Genomic DNA, 13,762 nt, shown 5'->3' with positions numbered 1-13,762 from the left:
ATTATTTTTCACGAGTAATCAAGTCTTACACACACGTCATTACAATTATGTACACAATTTGTCGACAGATATCACACGAGCGCGATACAAAAATCATCGGAAATCGCTGCAGTAAGAGACCACAGATTAGCAATGTTTGAGCGACAAAGAGCGCGATTATGATTCTGATAATTTTCAATTGATAAAGTTGAGTCAAGACTTGATCAAGTCTCGAAATTTCACAAAATTTATCCTTTTGATATTTTAGAAATTTCCAAATTAAAAAAATTTTAAACTTCAACTTTAAATAAATAATTGCATACACTTGACTACAAAATGATTCATTATATAATAACAGATATAATTTCTTTTTGGTTTTTTTCCAAAACATGCTCTTTGCACTAATTTGATAAAACTAATTATAAATTTGCGAAAGAATATTTTCCATTTAGAGATAAAAATGATACTGTCAATTCTTGCCATCACCTTATCAATATCTACAAAAATAATTTTAATAATAATCCTCTTTCTTTTTCTGCAACGCATGCACTCGTTCATCAATTTCTCAGTGTCACATTTTATTTATTGCTCTCTCTACATATACAATGCGGCTCCTTTACAAAAATAATTATCTTCTCGCCTTTCTTTGAGTAAGTTCAATGTGCACTACTCTTATCCAGCATCCTAAAATCGCCCAATTCGTCGCCCTTTGTCTTCCGTTGCAAAAATTCTTATGTTATTAATACCAATTACTAATCGCTAATCGTTCGAAAATGAAGTTTAATCCTCCTAGTGATTATTCTTTATCTTAACCCTTTCGATCTTACATTGCACTTATGGAACTACTCGATATAACTTTCACCTTTAAATTTCTTTCGTTTAAAACATGTATATTAGTATAAATAAATTAAGAATTGCTATTAACTTTCACGCCAATACGAATCTTATTGAAATCTCTTTCACGTCATGAAACCGAAAGGGTTGATCGAATACTTCATCTATTTTACCTACAGCTAGACTTACATAGACATCCGATATAAAATAACCTACTTAAATGCATTTGGCATGTTTTGTTCTTAATTCCAAATTCGTCCATTCAATCTCAATCATCGTCATTATTCACTATCGAGATCCATTATTATCTCAGTACTATTGACACAGTCATTTTCCACTGTCGGACGATTAAGGACTGATTACATTATCATCGGTTAACACTGTCGCGCGAGTTTATTATTCTTACTCTAACTAAAAAGATAACATCTAAAAAAAGGACGAATTGCAACCGGGATTTTTAATAGCTAGCATTTTCTCCAGATTAACTCTAGAAGTTAATACTGGTAAATGTAATTTTTGCGCAGATATAAATTTCAATTTAGTTTTTTTCTTAAAAACTCTTACACTTTGCGATTATATATCCGTCTTTGGTCTCTCCTCTCCTGTCTCTCCTGTCTCAGCTAGGTATTCAATCTTTAACAGTAATAAAAATGTATGGAGATATACATATAAATTTAAAAAAGTTTTGCTTTGTTTTGTATTTTTCTGTATTGGATAATCTACAAAATATTTGAGAATCTTTTTCCAGCATGAAAAGTATAACTTTTTAACAACTTTTCTGTACAATTATTTTTCAATGCTATTCGATAGTAAGTTTTAAAAATACCAAGTTTTAAAAATAATTCTCTAATTGCTTAGTTTGTATTTAATATTTCATTTTCATCGTAATTTATAATAAACTAGAAATTTTAAGAAAAAACAAAAGTGCTTGTAGCCACAATGCTTTTTATCAATCTCAAAGTCCAAAATCTAAGAGAAATACGAAATCGTTTTTCTTCCTTCGCAAAATGTTTAATGTCATTCTGTCTAGTAATTAATTTAATAAAATTGAAAGTGATGTGAAATTTTTCTCCATGCGTACACGATTATTAAGAAAATAGTTTTCGTCATTTTTCGTCTTTTTGATCGCTACACACAAAAAAATTATCAACTTAATGGATGTTAGCCAATCCGCAATTGCTTCATTCTTAAAGCGCTTAGACTTTGGATTTCATCGTTCTGATGCGTGAACTAATCGTGCATCATTCACACATCCTCAAATTATTTCGACTTTTCGCTACTTGTTATCACTTCGTCCTGGTTGTGTTTAATACGCCACTTGATCTCACATGAACATTTTGCCTATTGGATTTACTCCTACTAGCGATCGTTGAAGCATCAATCACCGATCTTCGGCTCCTATCTATTCTCTCCACTTTCTCTACTCTTTCCAGCTCCTCTTCGTTCCTTCCCTTACTCATCTCAGATCTCTGAGTGCGACCTGCTGACTTGTACGTAATTCTTCCAATCTTTGATTCATTCTCATATGTCTTCCTCAATGGTTGTGGTGTATAATACAGACTGAATCGTTTTGTTCGTGGTACCGATTTCTGTCTCACTTCGTCGCGTAATTCATCCGTTGAGCTGAATTTCCGTGTTGTGACTTTATCGCCACCGCTGCGGTTGCCGATTTCCTCGGACGATCTCTTTGTTGTGCATGGAGAAAAACAGCTGTATCTTTTGTTCTTGACACTTCTCGAATCTATCTGATTCTTCCTAGTATTGTATCTTTCATGCCGCAACTTTACTGGTTCGTTCTTTGCGCATTTGCCTATTTCTTCAACTCTACGGAACGGACTATTGCAATTCTTTTTATCAATCTCGTTATCTAATTTAGGTAATCTTAATGTATTCCATACAGCTATTCTACCGGTCTTCACTATCCTTACAGGAGACGTATCCTGATTATTCTCTAATTTTGAAGAAATCTGTGAGGAATGATCCTTGAGACTATTGTTTTGATTTGTATACCGGAAACTCACGTTCTCAAAGCTATCAGTCGACTCCATGCTTTGCGTGGAGCTCGATTTTTGCTCACGTGACAAACGTGCGAATTGAATGTTTACAAAACTGTCAGAAGTCTCAATGTCATTACCAGTAGAACTGTTGCCAGTCAGGCTGTCACTTGATGTCGACGCAGTTGCATTCCTATTGCGGAAGTCATCGCTATCGAATCTGTTTTCGCGATTCACCTCATACAAGTTCTTTTGGTTGCATTTACTTTGCCGATTCATAACGATAGATTTATTCGATTTCGGCGTTTCACAATTCGAGTGAAGATAACTTGATTCTTTCATCGAGTTTCCGTTTTTCCGATCGCCTCGATGATTCGTAGAAATTGCGACTGTTTTTTCAGCGATTTCATTGCAACGAATCGGTGAATTGCTGCGATAATTACATATGTTCAAATTCTCTGGAATGCTATTGAGCGACGAAGTAGCACTTTGCGATTTGAGACGGCGTCGTTGCGTTTTGTTATCATTCAAATTGTCTATTAAATCATGCATTGATCGACTCAAACTATTGATATCTTTAAGATAGTCGGAACTAAGAATTACTAAATCATTTTCGTTGCTATTGCCGTTAGCAAAATCGATTTCATCGTAATTTCGCTCATCCAATTTTTTCTCTGCGTCGATAAACTGCGGTACGTCATAATAATCAATATTACTTTTCCACTCGGCTCTTGTCTTGGTACCGTCATCCTGTCGTTGACTGCGCTGCTTCTTGAAGTCGAACTCGAAGGTGGCCATTCTTATCGGCTTACACTGCTGATTCCAGTATTGCTCCGCCGGTGTGTCGGATGCTGTTGCTGCGGTCTGCTCGCCTCCTAGAAAGCTCTGCTGATATACAGAGGCGGGGCAAAAGAAAAGAAAAAGCACTGCTACAGATACAGCAAACCACTACAAAAGCTTTCTTAGTTTTGTGTTTGAAATAAAGCCGATAGAGGAGGCAAGTAGGTTTCCGATCGCATCACGTTTGTAACATGGAAATTTTGTTCAGCGCATAAAGCGAAAGATAAATTTATATTTCTTAAATAATTACATTTCTATATAGGAATATAGAATATTTAATATATAATATTTTGTAAGAATATAAATTCAATATCAGTTATAAATTCAATATCGGTTAAAAATATAATTCTATAAATGTTCATTATTTCCTTTTACAAAACTATATAAAGTTCTTTATGGATTGAGTGATAATAAAATTGAATAAAGTTCAAAATTCGAGATGATTTTGTTACAAATCAAACTTATTATTGGAATTCTAAATATTACATTTATAAATCCGCTGAATTTTTTTTTCCATGTAGTATGGCATGACGAGAAGGAATCGTGCTCAAATTAATAAATGTGATAGCAAACGTGTCGTATAGCCGATAACCACCCGATACTAATCTCATTTTAAATAACTATGAGAGAGTGAGAAAGGGGTTTTAAGCCATGCGGGTGCGGCAACGCATTTTTTCTAATTTGTGAAGTACAATAATAATGTTGTATGTTAGTGACAGTTACCGCGAGCCATGGATGATCCAATACGTCCTCTGCACTAAAACGAAGTTCTGGCTGTGCCTGCAGCATATTCGAGATAAGCTGTTTCGCGGAATCTGATATCGTATCCCAATACGGCGATGTGAATTCATATTGACCGCTCAAGATACGTTCAAACAATTCCTCCTGTTCGTTATCTACCGATACGAATGGTGGAAAACCACACAGGAGAATATACAAGATCACTCCGGCCGCCCATACGTCAATCTAAAAAAAAAAAGGAATTTTTATATATATATATATATGAGATTCATTATACATATAAATACATTTTTTTAAAAGACAAATATTCAATCTAAATATTATATATTTTTCACATCTTTATAAATTATCATTAATAATTTTTATATTCTTGTCCTTAAAAATATATTTTTTGAATATATATAATATATATATAAATTATATGTATTCCAACTAATTAAATTTTAACTTAATTTTATTTGCCAAACTTAATAAATTTATTACAAGTCAATACCTTTAAACCATATCCGGTTTCGGCGAGGATTTCTGGTGCCACATAAGTAGGTGTACCACAAACTGTGTATAAAGGTTCTCGCACTACCTGCGCAAGTCCAAAGTCACCCAATTTCAAGCATCTAACATGACTGCCATCCATCTCAACTAGGAGATTTTCCGGTTTTATGTCGCGATGTACAATATGATGCGAATGTAAGTAAGCCAAGGCAGAAGTCAGATGACTAATCATCACACTCGCCTCTGCTTCAGAAAATTTCGTCGCCACTGCAATTGCATCGAATAAATCTCCACCCTAAAAAATGAGCAAATATTTTAGTTATAGTACATTTTTACAATTATAAATTAAATTAAAAATGTATATCGTTAATTAGTTTTCAACACTATTAAATTTCTTTCAATGACATACCTTAACAAGTTCCATGACTAAAAATAATTGATCGGCAGTATCTTGTTCTGCAATCAAGCTGATTATGTTGGGATGACAAACTTGCCTCAATATCGCTACCTCGCTTGCTAACATTGTCTCCTTCCCTTGACACTTGTACTTGTCCACAATTTTCATAGCATATTCAACACCGCTAGATCTGAAATATTATCATAATATGTTTTGTGAGATTTTTTTTCAATGAAATATCCAAAATATCTCTAGCTAAATAAATTATAATATTGTGTTGTATTTTGCATTTTATTTCTTTTATATATGATATGAAATTTTAATTAAATTTTGGAATAATTACTTGTGAGTGCAATGCCTAACAACAGCAAAGTTTCCATCTCCAATTATATGTCCCACGGTATAATGCATTCTCAGAGGTTGTGGCAGTATCAAAGATGATGGGCTCGGAGTCCTGACTTGTGGCGTAGTAAGCGTCTTTTTGCCAGATTTTCTCGGCATTCGCGGCATTGGGCCGTTCTGTCGCTTGGAACTCCACGGACAACGACGGAAGCTTTGCACATACTTACTCTCCTCGAAGTCCAACTCAAAATCTTCCTGTACGGATTTCTCCGGACCGTAAGCCACAAAGATGTCATCATTCTCAAAGAATTGCTCGAGCGAGGTCACTTGCTGACCTGATAACGTATATACCTTCCTCACTGCCCCGGTGTCAAGTTTTACGGCCTCTGTAATCGCTTCCATTGCGTGCTCAAGGCTCGGTGCGTTGCGTTTGTTCAATAACAGCCGCATCACCTTTCGTGGCTTGGTACCGTGGCGGATCAGTGTCACGATGCGCGCTTTTACGCACAACGGAATGGCGCTGGTCTGCCTGCCAGTACCACCGCCACCGCTGCTAGCTGCCGGCGATTGTGGTAATCCAGACAGCGAGCTGCCACGACGAACCTTAGATGCTGAATATTCGACTTTTTTGAAGATTTCGCCCTGACCAGATACCACGTAACACTTGCCATCCTCCAGATCGCTGACACTTTGTACCTTACGACCATCCATGGTATATATCGCTCGTACACCATTCGGCAAGGTCACGCTCGATACTAGAGCACGAGTCAGATCGGACGCGAGACTATCAAAGCTGCGATATCTTTCAGGCGTCACTGCCATCACCACACCTGTATAATATTTGTCTCCATTGCGGAAGAATCGAACTCTCTTTGCCTTTTTGGTTGGAGGTGTTCTAAGAACATTTAAGGAATGCCGTGATGTGATATCTAATATCCTCTCATCTAGACTGACTACAGTGGTCGAATTGATTTCCCCGCCACCGCCTGCTGAAAAGTTGCCATCGCTAGACGGTGAGGCACCTTGACTCAATGGTTCCTCCATCATCCTAGAGGAGTATTACTCTTATCAATGAAACGAACAGAATGACATTTTGTGTTATTGAAAAATATAAATTTTCAAATTTTTCAATGATTCACATAAAACCTTAGTATAGTAGTTACTTATTTTATTAAAGTAGCTGCTATCATATAATATTTTTCACATAGTAACATGTTCCTAATAGACTTTACATCTGTTATCTTTCAATATACATATATATGTTGATGTGATACTCCTAATGTAATTTATACCTTACACATAATTAACAAAAAAGAAACAAATAATTACTATATAATAATATGTTCAAAGTAAGAAAAGAAATTATCAGAAGAATATTGCAAATGTTATTGTTCCAATAAGTATATAATTATATAATTTAACAGTTTCCAGTATATTCTATTTTCAACATAGTTCAGCATATCTGTGTTATATATATATTAAATTATTATACATAATGAAGTACCAATCAATTATTAACTAAGGGCTAAAATTAAATAAAAATTTAATTATTAGTGAATTGAGTGATATATTTAAAAAAATGCATAAATCATCTTTTATTAATTTATTACTCCTCAGGTATAGACTCTACACGTATAAACTCATTGTAGTATAATGAAGTTATAAACCAGATCAAGCTCTTATCTGCCATCCCATCGACTACAAACACAAAAGTCACCTGAAGATTATCGCAGATATCTCTCGCTGCTGATAAATTAGACAGTTTCTTAGAATGGCATTCCAGCCTTTTTTAACTCTTCATCAGTAATAGTATGAGTCACGCTTTAGAAAGTGCACTTGACAGGTGCAGCGGGAGCGGGAATTCCACTTGGCGAACGTGAAACCGCTACTGCCATGAACGACATGCCAGCAGACACTGATTTATGTCTAGTTGGGATTGATTAGGAGGAGTATGAACGAGGATAGAATACAGTTCGAGTGCACTTAACCTGATTTTCGATTATTAACGGATCGGCGATGACGGCGATCTGGTTCATCCGGTGCGACACGAAACGTGCCGCGTAAGAAACGTGCACGTATTCACACTCACCTGCTCGCAGCCCGAGCAGAACGTGGTTAATTGCAGCACAGGACGGACGTCTAACCGTTTCACGCTCGCGCGAGACAAACTGAACATGAATCACCACCATCGAGCTGACATTTTCACAACGGCGACCGCTCACTCAGGCGGCAGCAGGAACCAAGGAGCCAGTAACTAGTAGCTTTTGCTTAAACACTAGTGCCTAGCTCACCTAGCTGTGCCTAACGGCAGAGAAAAACTTGGAGAGTTGAGACTCCTGAGAGGGATCACTCGAGGATCTTTTGGAGTCTTTTTCATGGGATCTTCGAAATCCCTTAGCTGCACACTACTGCCAGTACATCCATTTTCGAATTGAGTACTACGTACATTGAAGAACGACTGACATTATCGACAATTGATATAAATCTGCGATTTATTAATATAAATATTTGGATAATACATTATTAAATTTATGATTTTTTATTATATAAATACTCCATAACCAAGTATATTTTTGTAATGCTATAATATCTTATAATATTGCCGCAAAATTACAATTTTTTTCTACAAAGTTCTGAGAATTTTTTCAAAATTTTTTCAAAATTTTTTAATATATTTTCGCCATTGGTAAAAATAAAAAAATACAGTACTAAAAAATTGATAAAAAATTCCAAAAAAGTTTTTAGAGTTTTATGAGAAGAAAATAAATGACTTTTGTCTCTTACAGCTTTTCTATCTAAAGTTGATAGAGATATTTGAGTAAAAAATTATTCAAGATCAATATTTAGCAATTTTTAGTAATTAATATCTTGTTAACTATTGCGAAAATTGTAAAATGGTAGAGGACTTTTCGACTCAATTTAGTCCGCTCTATCTACACAAAAGCGATTGGCAAAAACTTTCGGAACACATTGTATATTCAACTCAAAAATGAATGTACTAGCGCCACTAGCGATATAATGTTTGAGGACACCTTCGAAATACTATTATTTAATAAATGATCGTTATCAATCATGGACAAATTTTCGTGACCACCAAAAGGATTCCATACATAATGGTAATTATTGTGCTTGATAAATTAATAAAATTTATTTTCCTTAATCACTGCGTTTTATCATTAAAAAGATTTCTTTTAAATTTGTAAATTTCTGATAAAAACAGTAACTAGATTAGGTAAAATCTTTATTATTTATCTTCGGAACAACCAAAACAGTTGATAATAGGTTTGTTCTCAATATTTAGAATGCTAAAAAATTTTACACTTGAAAGAAATATATCAGGCATTGAAGAGAGAGAAAGCGAAAATGCTGACTGCAAAAAGTACATACTTATTAAAGTGAAATAGATATTTCATATTTACTTAAAGAAAAAAATTCTTGTATATAGTTTAGTGGAGAAATAAAATCAGATCAACTTAGAAATATCCTAAATATCGATTCGTTCTTATATGTACATTTCTTATATTATATATATATATCCTTGTGTGTATGTTTATAATATAAATCAAGTAAAATATCAAAATAATTTCTTCTACTATTCCTTTGAATTCTTAAAATAAAACCAAATTTTTACTCATTACAGCAATTAGTAAAATAAGCTCATTAAAATATGAGACAGTATATATCACTATAAAACGTTTATAATAGAGAAAATGTATTAATTTCTAATTCAATGATCTTACAAAATAAAATTGTAAAAATAACAATTTTTAAAAAAGTAGAGATGGGGGATCAAAAAACGAATAAAAGAAAGATCTTAATTTAAATTAGAATAATATTTCACATTAATATTCAACTTCACAAATTAATATTCAATGTCATAAAGATACCATGAAACGTTAATTTAAAAAATTTTGTAATTTATTGCGACTATATATACAATAGATTTTGTAAATTTTATTCTTAAAGTTCATCCAACGTTTAAACATTATATATTAATTTAAATTTTTTATTTCAATTGGCTGATGAAGATTTAGTATAGTCAAAAATAACGAAAATGTTCCATCTATACTTTTCATCTATACTTTTTCAGTTTTTATGTTTGCAATATCGAGCGAATTAAGTCTTTTAATATTTTATGTAACAATTTTTATTACGCATTTTCAATGCATTTTTACAATTACAACTTTTCAACTGTATTTAAAATAAATCATTCAATACAGTCATTTGTAAAATACCTATAAGTAAAAAAGTAAAATTGCCATCATTAATATTATCTTAAAAAAAAAAGACAAAAATATAGAATAAGTAAATAAAAATAACTAATATAAGTAAGTAAAAAAAGATAAACACATAATAATGTTATGATATGATATAACACATGTATGAAGATCAGGTCTTTCAGGCGGATCAGGCTCCATAAAAATTGTAAAATATACAATTAAAAAAATAATCTTACATTCGTATCTCAATAGCACTTCAATATAATTTCTAATAACTATTATACTTGTAGCAGTTTATTGGCGATACATTGATTAAATATTGGGTCAATAATTTTGTGCTAATAATTTTGCTACTAGTGTAAACAAAACGCATGTTACTTATGCTTTCATCTGTTTAATTTCTTCTAGAGTTCTTAAGAAAATTCTTCAAAATATTCTGATATATTTGCCTTTTAATTAATAATACATAATATTTTGCAAAATGTTATGTTCTTCATTAATTTAATGCCAATGATTCCTTATTGGCCATTCTTATATATTTATTTTTGATTCTCAAGTCTTTATTTTTAATGTTTAAATCACATCTTTTGTGTTTCTTTGTTTATACCTGGCGCGCAGGAAAATGGACAGGCAGGTAACCGTGGTCACCAGGTAACTTACACAGCAATACTCGAACTGCCGTGAAGGAGAGGGGCCGACGCAGGTCGAGCAAGGTGGCGGTGTTCTCTACCACTGTCGCGGCAGTCTCGGCTTGCAGTCTCGTTCGGCGGGCGTTCGTCGTCGGTCGAAACTGGTGCGCGCGCGGGTGCGAAGGTAAAAGAGTGGAGACCAGAAAGAGGAGAACCCATCTCGGAGCGGGAAGTTATTATTTTCTTTTTTTTTTTCCACGGCGTGTGAAAAGAGTACGAGCGGAAAAAATACAGGCAGAAAGAGGAGAAGTAGGATGTTGAGTGCGTGAGAGAACGAGAAGAAGGAGCCGAAAAAAGATTCGGAGCCGGAAAATGCGGACGCGACACGTCGTGGCAGGTGAGTCAGGTCCCCCTCTGTACGTTCGCGGCTGTGGTCGCGGTCGCCATCGTTCCGTACGAGCGTCGCGGGCCCCGACGCGACGGCACGGCGCGGCGTCCAGACAAGAAATTCTAACCGAGGAGGAGAGATCGTTTCAATCCGCGTCGAACCCGAATGTTCAATTCTCGAACAAGAATCGAGAGATAGAAATCTATCGAATTGTGACTCAGGTAGATCCTGAATATAAATGCGATGTAAGCGATGATCTAGGATGACTCATGAAAGATTTTTAAGGATCGAGTTATAATGGATCAAGAATAGTCGATATATATTATTTTATTATCACTTTTGTTTGAAGAATCTCTGTGATTAATTCGAGTCTTGTTTATGCGAGAAAACTTTATGCTTCCTGGCAACAAAAATCTTTTAGTAAATATTTTTTTATTTTCAATAATAACTTTTAAATAAAATTATCGTGAATTGAACATGTCAGGATTGAAGATTGGGCGATCATTTTATTCAAAATTTATGAATAGATTTAGGAACAAAGAACAATGACAGGTGGAAAAATTCACCCTCGAAACATTCTATGCACCTAACCGTCTACCTGAGGTACTGTTATGAGGAGAGCATGTCGTTACGCTCCAAGAGAGTCTGGCATTTTGACCGTATTGAACAAAGAGACTTCTGGAAGTCGACATTGGCACAACAAACGATAGCTTATCACATTGCAAATAATAATTGGTAGAAGAATGTCAATGCCAAAGTTATCGGGAAAACTATCAGTTTGAAACAAATATTTTCTAAGGAAATAAAAATCAAAGTATGAGTAAAATACGATGAGATAAGATTATGGAGAATTAAAAGAAATTAAATCAAAAAAATTAAAAGAAGATAGATATAGAGATATAATCAATATAAAAATGAAATTTTTATATTCCTCGCAGTATCAACGTATTTCACATTACCTTTTTGGATTTGCGTCTTGAGACTCGATCGCAGATTATTGGATTTATTTTGCTATTTTGTGAATGTGTTATATTCAACTGAAATATATGTTATATTATTTGTGTGGCTTCCTATAGCATTCTCAGTGCATGTGATACGATAACGAGATGGAGGACGCTGAATCTATTGAAATCTCCCGCCAGTGAGTTCAATACCAGATACTAGAACGAGGAAAACTCTTTCTTTAGCACTTTATTATTGAATTTTGATTATGCTCTCTTCAATTGCATAACGATAATTTTTATAAAATTATGAAAATGAATCTTGAATTTTGTTAAAATTACTTTCAAGACATATATATCCTGCCAATTTCAATTATTTGAAATTTATTTAATTTTATATTTTCATATAAAAGCATTTTTTATTAATCAAATTTTTCAACCATTGTTATTTAATAAATCATTATTTAAAACATCTAAAGGAAATAATTTGCATTTGTATGACAAAGAAATTAAAGCAGTGCCAAATGAGAGAATTATAACGTTGTGTGAATAATGGAATTTTCTAACGAGCGCGATAAACCAGTTTGACGTTTCTCTTCCGTTGTATCGTACGTGACAATGAAAAATTTCGATTGCATGCAATGCGATATTAATCGATATCGCTTGATGCAACGAACCTCGTGATACATTCACAGAAAGTAGAACGATTCAACAATCGAAAGCAAAAGTGACTTAAATTAGTAAAAATCAATTCTCTGCCTACTATTCTTTATTTTATACAAAAGCTTATTTTGTCTAATTCCGTTTGTTTGTATCATTGTATATAATAATAACTATATCACATATTGTGTTCAATAATTATCATTGCTTGATTATTCGACATCTTATTAACTTTGCATGCTTCATTATTGAAACGATTCTCTAAAAATATTAAATACACATGCGAGTTGAAGAATTTATAAAATTACTAAGAATTTAGATTTCTTAACTAAATTAGAGAAACAAATTAAAGAAACTAATTAAATCATCGACAATTATACTATCTAATCCTTAGAAAAGTGACGTAGAATCAAACCGATAAGAATCTTAATGACATTAATAAGTCTAATGACATTATTGAGTAAAAAAGCGAAAATCTTTATATTTGATGAACATGATTTTCTTCTATTCTTGATTTAGTTTGATTTAATTCTAGAAATAATTTAATCTATAAATAAAATGTTTTTACAATTTAAAATTATAATTATTTTGTCACACTTTTTTTATTTAATACCGAAATTTCAAATTACACATAGTTTTTAAATTCCATACTCAATATGTTCTTAATTTACATTTACAAGAAAAATACAGATTCTCTAAAGATTTTTACGAAATGCGATAAAATTGTTTATTTTAATAGGAATATAGTATAGAATTCTGAACAAAACAAATGCTCAGGTATGCTACGTTACAATGCTCGAAATATCTCTGATTTTTCCGTGACTTTGACAATGGAACGGCTTTTCCTCCAAGTATTTCCATTTATGGATTAGAAAAGAAAAGAAAAAGACTCCTTTTCTATAATAGATAAAATTTTTACAAAGGCACGCGATTACAAATGAGACGTTTTTCTCATCCCAGGAAGAAAAAAAATGATCTATAGAATAATTCACAAGCTGATTATCTCACTGCGAGTGAGCTTCCGCTTTTATGCGCACCTTTCCGGTCACGTAAAAGCGCGCATTGACCGCACAGGAGAAGGCATTCTTTCGTAACGGTATAAACTTTTACCTCTTCGGGATCATCGGTGTGGATCAGTGACCGACCCGAGAGAGTCACTACGATAACCATGAAATCGTGGTCGTTCTCGGACGACAATCATCAAAAGACGAATATTATCCTCAATTACAGCAAAGATCAGTTATCAACTCTCTCTGTGAGAGAGAAATAAATAAATTTTATTACATTTTTTGTAATTTTTTATCG

The 13,762-nt window shown here is 33.4% G+C and overlaps 2 protein-coding genes across 5 annotated transcripts in view; one reads left to right on the top strand and one right to left on the bottom strand.

The window, feature by feature from the left end:
- Positions 1-1,745: 1,745 nt before the first annotated feature.
- LOC108691498 (serine/threonine-protein kinase GL21140) lies at positions 1,746-7,878 on the bottom strand. Of its 4 annotated transcripts, none has more exons than XM_018199273.1 (6): positions 7,608-7,878; positions 5,621-6,667; positions 5,290-5,467; positions 4,882-5,175; positions 4,371-4,613; positions 1,746-3,695 (listed from the first exon to the last, which is right to left on the bottom strand). In XM_018199273.1, exons 2-6 carry the CDS (start codon positions 6,664-6,666, stop codon positions 2,100-2,102), a joined length of 3,357 nt encoding a protein of 1,118 aa, XP_018054762.1. In that variant the 5' UTR covers position 6,667; positions 7,608-7,878; the 3' UTR covers positions 1,746-2,099. The 4 variants fall into 4 exon arrangements, with proteins under 4 accessions (XP_018054762.1, XP_018054753.1, XP_018054778.1 ...); XM_018199264.1 differs by having other exon boundaries at positions 7,709-7,878; XM_018199289.1 differs by having other exon boundaries at positions 1,746-3,692; positions 7,709-7,878.
- A 2,713-nt stretch (positions 7,879-10,591) lies between these two features.
- Positions 10,592-13,762, top strand: part of LOC108691278 (protein crumbs) — a 30,156-nt gene continuing 26,985 nt past the window's right edge. The window contains exon 1 of the mRNA XM_018198951.1: positions 10,592-10,865. Coding sequence (XP_018054440.1) covers positions 10,841-10,865 — 25 coding nt within the window. The 5' untranslated portion in view covers positions 10,592-10,840. The remainder of the gene's footprint in view (positions 10,866-13,762) is intronic.

The sequence above is a fragment of the Atta colombica genome, unplaced genomic scaffold, assembly GCF_001594045.1.
Source record: "Atta colombica isolate Treedump-2 unplaced genomic scaffold, Acol1.0 scaffold105, whole genome shotgun sequence".
Taxonomy (NCBI): Eukaryota; Metazoa; Arthropoda; class Insecta; order Hymenoptera; family Formicidae; genus Atta; species Atta colombica.
This window is presented reverse-complemented; position numbering and strand designations above follow the sequence as displayed.

Coding starts and splice junctions, on each gene's coding strand:
- LOC108691498 (XM_018199273.1), bottom strand. CDS start 6,666: ATGATGGAGGAACCATTGAGTCAAGGTGCCTCACCGTCTAGCGATGGC. Junction 5,176..5,289: donor TAGTCATGGAACTTGTTAAG/GTATGTCATTGA, acceptor CTCATTTTTTAG/GGTGGAGATTTATTCGATGC. Junction 3,696..4,370: donor TGGATCATCCATGGCTCGCG/GTAACTGTCACT, acceptor TCTGTATATCAG/CAGAGCTTTCTAGGAGGCGA.